This window comes from Phalacrocorax aristotelis, chromosome 2 (assembly GCF_949628215.1).
Source record: "Phalacrocorax aristotelis chromosome 2, bGulAri2.1, whole genome shotgun sequence".
NCBI classification, from domain to species: domain Eukaryota; kingdom Metazoa; phylum Chordata; class Aves; order Suliformes; family Phalacrocoracidae; genus Phalacrocorax; species Phalacrocorax aristotelis.
The window spans coordinates 2,308,377-2,324,409 of NC_134277.1; the positions used below are offsets into that span (position 1 = coordinate 2,308,377).

At 49.3% G+C, this 16,033-nt stretch overlaps 1 protein-coding gene across 2 annotated transcripts in view; it reads left to right on the forward strand.

The window, feature by feature from the left end:
• The window catches only part of SNAP47 (synaptosome associated protein 47), a 36,959-nt gene extending 33,383 nt beyond the window's left edge, over positions 1-3,576 (forward strand). For both annotated transcript variants that reach the window (XM_075082148.1, XM_075082141.1), the window contains exon 5: positions 3,079-3,576. In XM_075082148.1, coding sequence (XP_074938249.1) covers positions 3,079-3,198 — 120 coding nt within the window. In that variant the 3' untranslated portion in view covers positions 3,199-3,576. The remainder of the gene's footprint in view (positions 1-3,078) is intronic.
• The last annotated feature ends 12,457 nt before the right edge of the window (positions 3,577-16,033 follow it).

Here is a 16,033-nt window from a genome sequence, read left to right on the forward strand (position 1 = left end):
TGTTGAAGGCTGCCTCTGGGAAGAGTGTTTGGGAGAGAAATCAGCTTGTATTTACTTTTTAATATGACAAACCGTGGCAGCGTTATCCCTTGCGTCTGCTTGCTGTGCGCGAGCAATATCAAACCTCAGCCTGGCAGGCGGAAGAATAATTTTGTGATGGGCCTAACCATAGGTTTAATAGTCGGGCTTTGCAGAGGAAACGGTGCTCGGCTCCCCTGCCGCCCCGCAGCTCGGCACAGGGCTCCCGATGGGGCTGCTTGGGCTGTCCGTTGCGGACCCGGTGGGAAGCGAGCCGGCTTGGGCTTTGCCCGCGAGCCCGTGCTGTCGCTGGCAAGCATTTCGCCTCGTCCAGGGGAACGCGGCGTGCGGGGTGGGCTGCGCGCGAGCCGGGGCACGCTGGAGGTGAAACAAGCAGCCCGGGTTGAAGCTGTGCCCTGTTTGAGGTGGAAAAGTGTTTGCTTAATGGTTGAAAAGTCCAGCCTGGCTTCTGTCAGGTGGTTTAATTTTAAACCTGCGGATTTTAACCCTTTTATGGTTTGGCAGCAGGGCGGTTAAAGTAGTTCAACACCAAAACGAAGAAGCCAGAGTTCATGATTATGGCAATTTTTTATTGTTTCCTAAGAGTTTAATTAAATCCTGGATCATTCATGCTGGGGTGAATAGTAATAAGTACAGGGTTAGGAGCAGTGAGAAGAGTGAGTGATGGGGGCCTCTCAAAAGGATGGTGAAGATTTGCTTGTAGACTCTGTTTTTTCTGGTTGAGAATTTGTTCAGGAGCTGTCAGCAAAGAGCAAGCTTTGGAGGGCTGGGTTGTGTCAGGACAGAGCGGGGAAACAGAGCTTGTGATGTCTGAAGGAGGGAATTTGCTCTGCTGGGTGGGATGGGACGGCTTCAGAGGGGAGAAGGAAACCTGAGGTGGGAGATCTGCCCTTACTCCGAGCAGGTTCCATTCCTGGCACTGCCTCAGGCTGTCAGCCACGCATATTGCTTGGGATTTCATTCAGGTCCTCTCGCCTGGAGCTCATGCTCACTTTGGGTGTGTTCCCTTTGTATCGGCTCAAAACAAGGATCTTCCCTCTCGATGTTTCAGTTGCATATCTGTAACTTGGCAATATCACTGTTCCTCAACTCCTCAGTACCCTAAAAAAAGCTGATAATCTCGAGTCCTAATTTATGTTAAAAGTGCCCATCCTGGTGTGGAGCTACTTTTGTAATTAACGGAGCAAACCCAGCAATTCTGGGTACTATGAATGAATGTTGAACCCACTGGAACCTCCCTCTGGGTGTATCAGTGGCCCCCCCCATTTCACGGGTGGTGGAAACAGAGACACCAGACCGTTTACAGGTAGAAGGCTCAGCCTGCAGGGAGGACTAAGCCGCAAACTGCACTTAAAGCCCCTGAAGCATAGGGTTGGGAGCGGGACTATCTTCTAACGCTCTGTGAGGCTTTTCATCATTGTGTAGTGTTTATCGTGGGCTTGTAAAACACTTGCTGCTTAACATTTTGCTTCTGGTTCGGACAATGAGCAGACATTTCAGTTACGCTCCGGCGCACAATGTCTGCGAGGACTGCTTTAGTCCTTTTGAGAAAGAAAGACCTGCTTGGAAATGTTCTGATTTCTTCCATATGGCACATGTTTTTAATGCGATGCTTTGTACGGCGGTGAACGTTGTTTACAGCCATAAGGACGCAAACGGGGACAGGAGAGGGTCGTTGCAGGTATGCAGCAATGCCAAGGGCTCCCTTCCATGACGGCATCTCCATCCAGCCCTCCCGGTGGTGCCAAGCTGCTGAATGCCAGAGGCTGGAAAAGGAACCCGCGTTCGGTGAAACATTTTCCGGGACCTGAATTATCTTTTAGGAAATGAACCTCTTGGGCTGCCTCCGTTCTTTTTCTTGTAACATCTGCGTAAGAAGCGAACCGCACTGCAGGCTTGCATTTCTTTTTCTCTAATACACTGTATTAATCATGCGTATTTAACACAGGGTTTGGGCTGGGTTTTTGACTGGGCTTGCTGGGTATTCTGCACAGTGAATGCCGGAGGGTGTATCAGCTTTAAGTCATCTCACGGCATTCATAATATGTAAAAATCACTGCCTGCATTGCACAGAGGTGGTGACAGGTATAGAAATTGGTATGGACCGTGGTAAGGCCTCAGAATTCATATCTGCCTAAATAGACCACAAGATTTGACCTGGGCAGGCTGGAGAGCTGGGCCCATGGGAACCTCATGGAGTTCAACCAGAGCCAGTGCCAGGTCCTGCCCCTGGGGAGGAACAACCCCCCGCACCAGCACAGGCTGGGGGGGACCTGCTGGAGAGCGGCTCTGCTGAGAGGCCCTGGGGGTGCTGGGGGGCAGCGAGGTGACCCTGAGCCAGCACCGGGCCCTTGGGGCCAAGGGGCCCAGCGGTGCCCTGGGGGGCATGGAAAGGAGCGTGGCCAGCAGGGCGAGGGAGGTTCTCCTCCCCCTCTGCTCTGCCCCAGTGAGGCCACATCTGGGGGGCTGCAGCCAGTTCTGGGCCCCCCAGTTCCAGAAGGACGGGGAACTGCTGGAGCAAGGCCAGCGCAGAGCTGCCAAGGGGATCAGGGGCTGGAGCATCTCCCTTGGGAGGAAAGGCTGAGACACCTGGGCTTGTTCAGCCTGGAGAAGAGAAGGCTGAGGGGGGATCTCATCAATGCTTATAAATATCTGAAGGGTGGGTGTCAGGAGGATGGGGCCGGGCTCTTTTCAGCGGTGCCCAACGCCAGGCCAAGGGGCAACGGGCACAAGCTGGAACACGGGAAGTTCCCCCTGAACATAAGGACAAACCCCTTCCCTGTGCGGGTGCCAGAGCAGGGGCACAGGCTGCCCAGAGAGGCTGTGGGGTCCCTTCCCTGGAGACATTCACCCCCCGCCTGGACGCGGCCCTGTGCCCCTGCTCTGGGTGTGCCTGCTCAAGCAGGGGTGGGATGGGGTGATCTCCAGAGGGCCCTTCCAACCCCTGCCATGCTGTGATTCTGTGATTTCTAGTACGACTCTTTGCCAAGCCTTTACCTTTAGCTAAAACAGTTCTGAACTGGAAATGACGTTTTACAGGAAGAGAGAATCAAGGTATCAAAGTGCCGTCAGGCGATGATGGATGCATCAAACCTCTTGCTCGTCTGTTCTCCTGCCTGTGGTTTCAGAGGACTTGCAGCTCTGACAGGTTTCACGTGAAGCTGCCAAATTCTGGACACTCTTGGCCGAGCATCATCTTCCTCGTTAGAAAGCCCATACCCCATCCCATAGGTGACAAGGAGAACAGTTTTCCTTCTGTTCCTTGGTCATGTTAGACTGACTTTAAATGTAATAGATCCCTTACAACTTGCTAATCAGCCTGGTGTCTGAGTGCAGGCTCTTCAGGAGGCTGTGTTGATAATGCATGTACCTCTATGCTTTCATAACTGCTAGAAGTGATATTGTGGTGAATTTTTTTTTCCCATAAACATCAAATGTTCAGTTTGACAACTGGATCCTGTTCAATTTTGACTACTTAATAGATTCCAGCCTTTTCCTGCTTCACTGTGGGTGGAAATAAATGTCGTTCAGACCCTGGGTTTCATGCCACGTTTTTTCTGTCCGGATTCCCCTTCTTCCTCCTGAAATGAAATGTCTTGCAGCGTGGTGGTAAAGCAAGCCAAGGAGCTATCTGAGGGTGTTACGCCAGGAGCTCTCAGCAGGGCAGCTGCTCTGATCATCCATTTTTATATCCTTACCCTGTGGTAAATGTTGTTCATACGTTTGTGCCTCTTGCTGAAGACTAAGATGTCTGCATTTGATGGGACAAGCAAGCGCGTGCAACTCCCTTGGAGCTGCTGATGTGCCCTGGCTCATCTCATCTCGTGTGGAAGGTGTCGAGTCCCAGCCAAATCCTTGGATGTATCAGGTAAGAATCAGTTTCTTAATCTAAGTGCCTCTTTTTGCACTCGTGGCAAGAATTCTTAAAAGGAGGTACAGGAGGGAGGAAAGAAGAGAGCTGGAAGAAGGAAAAGACGGATGTTGGAGGGACCATTTGTTCAGTATCTTCCCACAGGCCGAAAGACTCCTGCCAAAGTCACACGCTACCTGTTTGTAAACTCAAGCCTCTGGTGCCATCAATGCCAGTACCCGTTTAAACATGGCAGAGTAATGATCTTCACTGGCTTTTAAAAAGAATGTGAATCATTTTGGATTTGGATTATTTTTGTTCTTTTTCTCTCTTTTCTTCAAGTCCTGTGTTCAGGCCAATGGAGAAGTTGTGCCATTCCTCACCTGCTTTTGTTGAAGGCTAGTTGGTTCCTGCTATACCTGTGGGCAGTTTACATCACAAATTATCTTTACAGTCCTCAACAGCTTAATCCCCTTTTCTTGTTTATACTTTCAGGCTGTGACTTCCTGCATTGCACGTTTTATATAGAACATCTCCCATCCAGTGCTCTCACACTGTCAAGCTAATCCTCATAAACAGCCTGCTGAAGAAGAAAACTGTTCCCAGGAGAGGAAGGAATTTCTGGGTGTAAAGTTGAGAATTAAGAAAAATTTATACCCGGTCACAGCTTGATCAGCAATTTCCCCTGGGATTTTCCCTCTGTATTGAAATGCTCCGTGCCTCGATTCTCCCATGGCCAACTGGGTGCTATCATTCAACCTTAGCCTGCCTTTAAGTTACTTGATGGTAAACCTTTGGGACATAAAATCACCTGTTCATTTGTAAACACCAAGCACAGCGGGGCTTTGGTTGTCACCCTAGTATGAGCAACAATAACATCAGCTGAGCTATCAGTAAGTTGGTGGAGGCAGGCCCTGGAGCAGCTGCCCACGTCTCAGTGTAGCACCTTCTCCAGAAGTTCCTTCTTTTGTCGGAGACTGTATTAGCATAGTGCTAGTATTTGTCTTCAAATTATTCACTGTTCATGTGTGAGCTACCTTTGCTGTTCCAGACATTCAGTGATCATGTTGGGGTTGTGCAGATGCAGCTGTGGAAGAGGTGAGAGGTTATTTTGCTGGGCTTTCAAGGGGTATTTTAAAGAGACAGAATTTTCCCTTGGACACTAGATGTTCCTATTGCCCTGGGATTCAAGGATGAAAGGATCACTTTATGGTGCTGCTAAGCTGTCTTTCAAGGCTGGTATATGGCCAGGATTGAGAAAGACCTGCTGAGAAGGCCCTGGGGGTGCTGGGGGGCAGCGGGGTGACCCTGAGCCAGCACCGGGCCCTTGGGGCCAAGGGGGCCAGCGGTGTCCTGGGGTGCATGGAAAGGAGGGTGGCCAGCAGGGCGAGGGAGGTTCTCCTCCCCCTCTGCTCTGCCCCAGTGAGGCCACATCTGGGGGGCTGCGGCCAGTTCTGGGCCCCCCAGTTCAAGAAAGGCAGGGAACTGCTGGAGCAAGGCCAGCGCAGAGCTGCCAAGGGGATCAGGGGCTGGAGCATCTCCCTGGTGAGGAAAGGCTGAGAGACCTGGGCTTGTTCAGCCTGGAGAAGAGAAGGCTGAGGGGGGATCTCATCAATGCTTATAAATACCTGAAGGGTGGGTGTCAGGGGGATGGGGCCGGGCTTTTTTCAGCGGTGCCCAACGCCAGGCCAAGGGGCACCGGGCACAAGCTGGGGCACGGGAAGCTCCACCTGAACATGAGGACAAACCCCTTCCCTGTGCGGGTGCCAGAGCAGGGGCACAGGCTGCCCAGAGAGGCTGTGGGGTCCCTTCCCTGGAGACATTCACCCCCTGCCTGGACGCGGCCCTGTGCCCCTGCTCTGGGGGGTGCCTGCTCCAGCAGGGGGTGGGACGGGATGAGCTCCAGAGGGCCCTTCCAACCCCTGCCAGTCTGTGAGTCCATGATTCCTCCCATTTGGTCTTAGGAACCAAGGTACATGGATTGTCATCCTGTGTTTCTTTTATAATTGTTGGGGAGAGAGTTATGGGGAGGGACTGGCACTAAAAGGCCATTCTTCTAGGTCAGACTCAGATGCCTGCTGTGACTGCTGCCCTCCACTTCCACATCTCCATCTTGCAAAAACCTCTGGAAGATATTAAAATCCTGTTCCTCTTCCCATCCCATCTCAGGACGAGGAGTTGAAATGCTCTACTGTTTTCCCATCTCCCTTGTTCTCATCTCCTCCATCTCCATTTGGCCTTCACTACACCCATATCCTCCGTGGCTGTCTGGAGGTGCAAGGATTAACAGTCTCAGGGTCTAAACCAGTTTGGATAAATCACAGAATCCCAGAATCACAGATTGGAAGGGACCTCAGAGATTGTCTAATCCAACCTTTCTAGGAAGAGCAGAGTCTAGGCAAGATGGCCCAGCACCCTGTCCAGCCAACTCTTGAAGGTGTCCAACGTGGCCGAGTCAACCACTTCCCTGGGGAAATGTTTGCAGCTCTGTGCAATGAAACCAAACATACATGTATCAATTGAACTCATTAATCTGCGAATAAAGCCAGGCACTCATCATGGTGTTCCCACGTGCTGGAACATGCTGGAGCATGTTTGGCTTTATTTCACAGGGCTTCTCTCTCCTTTAGCAGGACCCACAGATCTTGCCCAGGACAGGGCCACAGGTTATTTCAGAGTTGTCTTGTGACAGTTCAGCGCCCTAATTCTGCTCCAACATAGGATGTGTCCTTCCATGTTGGGTCCTCGCTCAACTGTCCTGCCCGTGCTGCTCTGTGCATCCCATCCGATGCACTCCTTGGGAAAGAGAACCTCTGTTTGGCAGATTTGAAACTGTGGTGGTCCCAGAGGCTGGATACAATCGGAGAGACTATGGGAACACCAGTAGAGCTCAATTTCAATGGCTCCAAAACCATTACATGCAGTTAATCTCTGACAAAGTCGTATCTACTGGATGCTTTATGGGCCTGAGGTAGACGTGTGAGCTTACGCTCCATAACGCCGGGTGAGACATTCCCACAGCAGGTTGGCGGCCAGCTGAGCCTTTCTCCAAGTCAGTGCGTTTCTGAGCCAGTCCTGGGAGTCTCATTTTAGCTTCCCCAAGTCCTTTGTGAGGCTGAGTGTGCGGTTCCCACCTCAGAGAGCATCGCCTGGAGTCAGTAGCCTGGAAGGAAAGGGAGGAAGGAGAAGAAACTGAATTGATCGGTGTGTTTCTGAAGGTGTGGCGCTCCATGATGGCCAGGCTTCTTGGGGGTTTTTTAGGTTTATAGCACTCCTCCAGACCCAGAGGATCTGGGCTATCCAGATTCTGATCTCTCTACCTGAACACCTTCAGACTTCAACAAGGATATGTAGAGGGAAAAGTCCTGTTCGTTGCATGTTGTTGGTAGCAGACTTTTACATCAAGAGAGGCTTCTTGGGTCAGGTGCAGGAAGGCCATCCAGGACCCTTTTGACACCAGTGGGGAGCCCTGAGGCCACTGGAAAATCCATTCTTTGGACTGTTTTTATGCTGAACAGGAGGTTTTGGGGGCATCTGATTTCTTTTAAAAGATCTGAGGGTGCAAATTGGGATGGAGAGGAGGTATTCCTGAGTACTCTGGCACAATGATGAAAGCTGTCCAACCTACTGAATGTTATATACTCTGGATTTTTAGTACCCTGGCTATTTTATTTTATTTTATTTCATTTCATTTCATTTTATAGAAATGGAGCATTTCCATCTTGAAATCTAGAATGAAATATTTTAGAAAGAGCAAACTGCTACATCCCCTGTGCAAGGCAGGGTGCAAAGTCACCCTGCTGTCTCCACAGTCCTCCCTAAGCAATGGCTTCCATGCATCTATTTATTGAATTTCTTTTTTTCTGAGGAAAAACTAGGCCAAAGTTTAATGTGAAAATTCCTCTTTTGCTTTAATTTCTTCAGCTATTTGGGGTGACTTTTATTTGGTGTGACTCTTATTTGGTGTAAAGGCGAATTTACCTTGGAAGCAGTTCAGTTTAACTTGTCTCCTTTATCATTAAAGGCCAATCTTTTTTAATGCTGCGGGGCCCAACCCCGCACGCTGATTTGCGTGAGCAGAGCCTGGCTGCGATTTTGTTGTGCTGCAGGGATCTGCTCAGGAGTTCAAACAAATATTCAAATGAATGGATTAAAAAAACCCAAATCATCCTTTGAGACAAGTGCCAGAGCCTGAACTGCCCTTTCCCAGACGGATCAATGCTGGAAGATCGTGGAGTGCTCAGGTGTTTTGTTCAGTGGGACTCACATCCGTATGTAAGTACACAAATATATTTCTTTTATGCCTCCATAAAAATATAAATTAAAGCAGCAGGCAGTTTGAGTGAAAGCGTAAAATGAATCGGCTCCCAGTGCAGACTGACCTAGAAATAATCTTTAGCAAGAACAGACATTTTAAAAATTATTATAAGCAAGAGACTTCTACACTCTCCAGCTGTAAAGTTTTTCAGGCTATATGAGTTACTGTATTCTCAAATCTGTCGATTTTACCACAAATACCACACAATTTAATTTTTCCCTTCAAACTTCAGCTCCAAAATTTTGGTCATTAAGTGAGAATCTGATTTTTAAAATCTATTTGCAATTGCTGAGGTTGGAGAGAAGCTTTACCTGCAGAACATTACAAACTTTTCAAGACCAAAAAGGCAAATTTTGGCATTGATTTCTTTTAAAATTAAGATTTTTCTGCCGCTTCTATAACTCTGGGACCAGTTCAAAGTTAGGAAGCTGCTGGCCCTGTGCTCCTTCCGTAATATATCGATGGGGAGAATCTCCTCCAAAGAACTTGGAGCAAACGCCACCTTTAAAGCGTAGAGGACATCGTGCCCATCTGCCACGGCGGTCGGCTTTCTCCTTGCTCTTTGGGGCCAGCCCTGACTGTTGCAGCAGGACGTTGTACTTGCCCTGTCCTTTAGTGGTGAAATCTCCTTGCTGAGGACGACAGCGGTGATTTTAGGACGGGGCTGTAGGCGGGCACCTCAGTGCCAGGTTCCCCCTGCGGAGCATCTCGGCAGTGAAATCCAGCTCTGTCCCAGGTTGCACTTTGTTAACGTAAAAGCATTAAGGGCAGCAGGTGACCTTGGAGCGTGTTACCGCTGCTCAGCAATCCCTCTCGCTTCGGCACGGCGCTTGATCAGGTGGTTGAGTCCCAATGCGTTTTAAGCTTACCCTAAATCTTAAGCATGTATTTGAGTGTTTTGCTGACTAAAGGTGAGACAATAACAATGCCTGGCTTTTATATAGCACTTTCCATAACTGTCGCATTGTGGGGTTTTTAGTGCAAGTAAATGGGCTGGATGAGCAGAGTGAGGTGGATTAAAAACTGCCTGAATGGCTGGGCCCGGAGGGTGGTCAGCAGCAGCACAAAGTCTGGCAGGAGGCCAGTAACTAACGCTGTGCCCCAGGGGTCAAGACTGGACCCAGTCTTGTTTAACACAGAATCATAGAACCACAGAATGGTTTGGGTTGAAGGGACCTTTCGAGGCCATCCAGTCCAACCCCCTGCCATGAGCAGGGACATCTTCAACCAGAGCACGTTGCTCAGAGCCCCAGCCAGCCTGGCCTTGGGTGTTTACAGGGTCGGGCCATCGACCACCTCTCGGGGCAACCCGTTCCAGCACCTCACCACCCTCACTGTAAAAAAATTTTTCCTTACATGCAGTCTAAATCTCCCCTCCTTTAGTTTAAAACCATCACCCCATGTCCTGTCACAACAGGCCTTGCTAAAGAGGTCGCCCCCACCCTTCCTATAGCCCCCCTTTAAGCCCTGGGAGGCTGCAATAAGGTCTCCCCGCAGCTTCCCTTCCCCAGGCTGAACAACCCCAGCTCTCCCAGCCCGGCCTCGCAGCAGAGGGGCTCCAGCCCTTGGATCAGTTTTGTGGTCTTCATTAATCATCTGGATGATGGGGCAAAGTGTACTCTCAGCAAGTTTGCAGATGCCACCAAACTGGGAAGAGTGGCTGCGGCTCCAGAGAGTCGTGTTGCCATCCAGAGGGACCTCAACAGCCTGGAGATATGGGATGACAGGAACCTTGTGAAGTTCAACAAGTACAAAGTTCTGCCTCTGGGGAGGAACAACCCCAAGCAGCAGGACAAGCTGGGGGACAGCCAGCTGGAAGGCAGCTTGGCAGAAAAGGACCTGGGGGTCCTGGTAGACACCAAGTTGAACATGAGCCAGCAATGGGCTCTTGCAGGCAGGAAGGTGAGTAGTATCCTGGGCTGTGTTAGGCAAAGTATTCGAGGGGGGCGATCCTTCCCCTCTGCACAGTGCTGGTGAGGCCACACCTGGAGTATTGTGTCCAGTTCTGGGCTCCCAGTACAAGAGACACATGGTCAAACTGGAGAGAGTCCAGCAAAGGACCATGAAGATGTTGAAGGGACTGAGGCACTTCACATATGAGGAAGGGCTGAGAGAGCCGGACCTGTTCAGCCTGGAGAAGAGAAGATTTGGGCGGATTTTATTAATGTCTATAAACACCTGAAGGGAGGGTGCAAAGAGGATGGAGCCAGGCTCTTTTTAGAGGTGTCCCATGCCAGGACAAGAGACAATGGGCATAAACTGAAACACAGGAGGTGCCATCTGAACATCAAGAAATGCTTTTTTACTGTGAGGGTGACTGAGCACGGGAACAGGTTGACCAGAGAGGTTGTGGAGTCTTCTTCCTTGGAGATATTCAAAAGCTATCTGGCCTTGGTCCTGGGCAACTGGTTCTAGGTGGCCCTGCTTGAGCAGGGGCCTTGGACCTGCTGACCTCCAGTGGTCCCTTCCAACCTCAACCATTCTGTGATTTAGAGCAAATATCAGCCGATGAATTGTAAATGGGAAAATTGGGGCGTGAGATGGTACGACAGCTTGGGTAGCAGTGTCACAGACAAACCAAAATTGGATTCCTTAGCTTTCATCCCACTGGATTAGTCACCGTGATGGGTGATTAACCTAACCATACAGGTGTGCTCGCGTGGCCCCCAGAGGCAGTTTGGCTCTGGGCTCCGCTTCCCGCGACAGGCAGAGGTCTGGGACCGGCTCAGGGACCCGTGCATAGTGCTGGGGAGTGAAAAAACACGCCAGAAGCACATCTTGGTACCACTCGGTGCATCTCCTTCCCCGTTGCACAGCGCATCGGCGACAGCTTGGGGAAGGCCGCAGCCAGAATTTGGCTGCCGACAAATCCTATCTGCCCTTGGGGCAGAGATGCAAAGCCTTTCCTCAGAAGGATCCCAGGACATTTTGTCTGCTTAATGCCAGCCCCCCAATTCTGCTTCAGGAGCACGGGAAGCAGGGAAAAGCTACCAGACCAGCTGAGAAATGATCACTTTTTATTCTGCTTTTTTATTTATTCTGCTCGTTGGCTGCACAGGCAGTGCAGATGTCAGCCTGCAACCTGGGTAGGGCTTACCCTGGTGCAAGCAGTGATGCCACTGAACTTGAAATCCCAGCTGAAGGCCATGACCAAAGGCACCATCAATGCTGTTTTTATCTCTGATTATCTGACCTGAGCTCCCAATCTGAGCTAGGGGCTCCTTTGGGTGCTCTACGTATGCGTAAGATATAGTCCCAGATTGGGAATTAAATAGCAAAATTAAGGACAGGAAGAAATAACAAGGCACATGAAAGAAATAACAAGGCACATGAAAGAAATTAGTGGGTGACCCAGTGTGGCTGCGCGGAAGGACTCATCTCGCAGAACCGCGCTGTGCCTGAGCACATGCTGCAACAGGCTGAAAGGCCTGGATTTTCCCTGCTTTCTTGATTTTTGCCTTCAGGAGGGTTTCTGGGGGACTTCGGAGATAAAGGCTGTATTTCCAGCTTTGCTGGGCCATGTACATCCAGCACTGTGTGCCTCAGTTGCCCTGCACATCACATGGTGCTAACGTCATTGACCTTCAGAAATGGCTTTAAGGCTCGTAGTTGACAAGGGACGTGATATGATCTAGCTATTCTGATTTATTGTTGCATTTATGTTCTTAGATTGCTGGTGCTATCCAAAGATCTCTTCTCTTTTGTATCAAGCTTTTCTCTTCCTATAGTGGCTGCAGTTGCCCTGATGAGTGATCTTCTAGCCTGCGTCGCTATATCTATAGAAATACAAACCACTGCGGTTTCTGCTCAGGAAATGAAAGCCTTCCATCAGCCGCCACACTAGCTGGGAAATGCAAGCTGGTCAGCTGGACCGGCATCCCCAGGTGCCTCCTTGGTGCTGCCTGACGGCAGGGCCTGCAATAGCACCCGCGCAGGCCAGGGTGGAAAGCCACTTAATGAAGTTTACAGTGTCCTTTAGACGGGCAGCTCGAGTGTTCGGCAGAAAATGAAGGGGGTTTGACTCTCTGCCTGTGGCAGGTGGAAGGAATTTGCACTCAGATGTTAGTAACAGATGCCATTCTCCCTTATGATTTCCTTTGCATGCTCAGGAAGGTGTTCTGCGCTAATGTTTGGTATGTTGTCCCCCTGGGATGGCAGTCACTTTTATTATAATAGGATTTTAATTTTAGCTTCTCATATGAAATTATGCTGGTCTCCAGGTACATGAGAAAATAATTTCCACACCAGCTCTCTTCCATGGCTTCGTAAGCCTGAGCTGCAGCTGGGCGGGATGGGGGAGATGGGAGGCCAAGAGCACGGAGCCAGAGGTGAAAAAGTGCAAAAGGTGAAATGCACGGCTGATGGTGCTTCAGCACGACTTTCTGAGGCCTCTGACTCCAGAGGTATTAATTCCTGCTCTTAGTAAAGACATTCACGCTTTCTGCAAGCCTGAAGGGTCTCACTGTGCCAGGTTCTGCGTAAAGGGGAACGATCCTTGACGTTGCAACTGCCTGTGCCTTACACCTGAGTTCATCCCACCTCATGGTAGACACATATTTGAGGCATCTACATGGTAGCTGTGGTCATGTTAGGACTGTTGCGTGGTCAGTGGATAGAGATTAGCAGCTCCAGAGGGCAATTCAGCCTGCCCTGCGGAGGGAAGACTTGCCCTCTGGTCGCAGCTGGCTCTCCCCATTGACCACAGGAGAGTGGAGGATGCCTACAGTCCTAAGCCTACATCTTAGGTGAGGTAACAGACCCTGAGCATCTAAATGTTGCAGAATCAGACTTTTGAACTAAAGCATAGGAGCTCAGCATCACTGCAGAAAGCATGGATGTTGCAAACGTCCCCCAGGGGGTCCGGATTTAATCAAAGTTCAGTGCACTCAGCGTTTCAAAGACTTGGCCTCAGAGGCAAAAGGGAGCTCAGAATTCCAAAAAATTAATATTTCAGGCTGATGTAATACACTCAGACTAATTCCCAGCCATTATTGCAAACGCAATATAAATTTACACTCACTTTTAAATTTCTCACTCTTATTAAAAAAATAAAAATCTCTGGGTTTACTGACATATTAAAACCACATCAAATGGGTTGAAGCTCACTACTACTATTGTTTACACTGGCCAGAAAATCACTTCTGATGCCTTGAATGAATCCAGGAAAGCTGCGAAGGATTGCATATGCTCAGACTGATAAGAATAAACACTGTAACAGAGGAAGTCACGGAGTGACGGAGGGCTCAGCAGGACATAAAACCAGATTGTTCAGTTATGTCAGCGTAACTAATACACAACTATTCCTATAATTTGAGTTTGTTCTCTGCTGACAGTCAAATATGTTACCTGAAATTAAAATGTGTAGCTGTGCTCTCGAAGTGTTTATTACAAAAGAGTTTTTAAAAAAAAAAATCCGGAATGATTTTCCAAAAATTGGGTGGCATCAGGGTTTTAGCACTGTTTTCAAAGGCTTTGTTCACCCAAAGTTGACATGTTCAACAGTGATGAAATACAACTCTCTATTTCTTCTTGTATTTTAAGAGGCACTTTCATAGCACTGCTTCGTCGAGGTTTTTTTGTTAAGGAAAATAGATATATTCCAGTAAAAATTTTCAGACCAGGGAATTTTAAATAAAAAACAGTCATTCAGAAAACATGTCCTGTGGTCTCATACTCCGAGTTTGTGCACTCCCTGATTTCAAAGGTCCTAGATCTGTAGGTTCCAGTCCCAAATTATAGTGCATTTCTCCCGGCCTTGTTTTTTCAAGAGACTGGGAGAGGAAAGCAATGCACCCCGTTATTATCCCGCTTCATGGACACCTGCGGCTCTGTAGGCTTGCCTGGTCCTGTTTTCCAGACATTGCTGGGCGTTGAGGTTCTTCAAACATTGTCTTGCAGGTCATGGACTCATCATATGCCTCATGGGTAGGCAAACTTAGGAGTTGAAAACATATTTGCCCAGGTTCTTCCAGGTAACCTGGACTAACTCCAGATGTACTAAGATGTCTCCTCACGTCTTTTTAAATTTATTTTATTTTATTTTATTTTATTTTATTTTATTTTATTTTATTTTATTTTATTTTATTTTATTTTATTTTAATTTTATTTATTTCATTTCATCTCATTTTAAATTCACAAAGTAAGAAGGGGTACTGTCTCCCCCCGTGGCATTCTTTGAAAGCCACTCCTATCAGCCCCAGATCTCTGTGACTCTGTTTGACCTGCATTCTTTATGCATCCCATGAATTTTGATATATTTAAAGTAACTTGGCTTGACGTGAGCTGGAGCACGCAGCTGAACCAGAATGTTTCAATCATCCTGCGGTTTGGAGCTGGCTGGTTTAATATTATAACTGAGGGCGCAATATGGAACCTATTGAAAAGCCCGTAATAAAGTTGGAGCTAAACAGATGAGAATATCATTATATTTGTCTGAATGACCAAAAAAAAAACCAAAGCAAAATTTAATCTAACCTAGTTCAGCTTGAATCAGGGGAAGCCATTGCCCAAATAGCCTGGTGTCTAGTTCAGCCAGGGTGCTGGAGGTGCTGGAGGAGGGTGGGATGGTGGCACCAAGAGGTCCTGTGCTCCAACCACCCTTCAGCGGGTGTGACGAGGGGTCCGAAAAGGGCCGGCAGCCCTGAGGGCGTACCACGAAGCATGTTTCACATCATGCCTCAGTTACGCAAGGACTCGAGCTCCTTCACGCCATGTCCCCCCATCCCTCAGTCCCTGCTGAGGGCTGTGCCTGCACGTTGCAGCTCTGCTGCAAATCCACCTGCCACCTTTTGCTTCTTTAAACATCCCATTTGGCCCACCTGAAGCCACAAAATGCTTTGACGGTACCGCAGCGTTCGGTTTGCTGTGCCGCTGTGCTGTGCTGGCCTGCTCTGCCTCCCAGATCTGCTTATCTGCAACCCAGCTGGCACGCGTTTTGGGGTGCGGTTTGGCAAGAGGGTTAAAAGCATTGCGTCTGCCCTGCCGGTAAAATCAGTGGTCTTCCTCCTCTCCCTCTGCAGCTCCCAAGCGCTGCACCTTGCTCAGTTGTGGGGGGAGCCAGGTGAGGGAACTGACGTGGCTGCAACCTTAGCCAGGAAAAAAAAATAAAAATAAAGATCTCCCGTCCACATCAAGAGCCTGATCCAGCACATCCTGCAGCCACCTGAGCGTTAGTGCTGGCACAGGGAAGTTGCGAGAATTAAGAGGGGCGGTGGGGAAGAAGCATGCCCACAGCCCTGCACTGTTTAAACTATTGTGAAACCAGAGGTTTCATGTCACACTTAATCTGGCGATGGAGGGAACGGCCTGCTCCCTCCGCCTCGCGGCCCCAGCCACGTGTTCCCTCTCACTGGACCTACTCATTGCACAGGCAAGCGGTGAATGCGATCGATGAACTGATCTGATGTGAACCTCCTCAGTTTTCTGTCCGATCTGCCAGTTACTCTGATTTACCACGTGGCTTGACAATTTCTGGAGTATCAAAATTGAGAGTATCAAAACCACATCGTGGAGAAGGAGAGAGAAAGTGGATGGTCACTGCTCACAGGAGCAATTTACACCCGACTCAGTGTAACATCAACCCACACCCCACACGGCAGCTGTGAGGATGGGGAATGTGTATCAGCTGGCTCAAGCAGGGATGGAGCAAGGTAGCTTGACAGCACAGAGCCCTCCATGGGCAGAAAGTCAGACCAAGTCAGCTAAGGCTGTGGTTCCAGCTGCCACCAATGGATCCCCCATGGCCAGATGCCCCGGCAATACAATGCTGACCCACGTTAGGAAATACCTGGGTTAGGTACATTAGCAATCAGCTACGACCTTAGGGG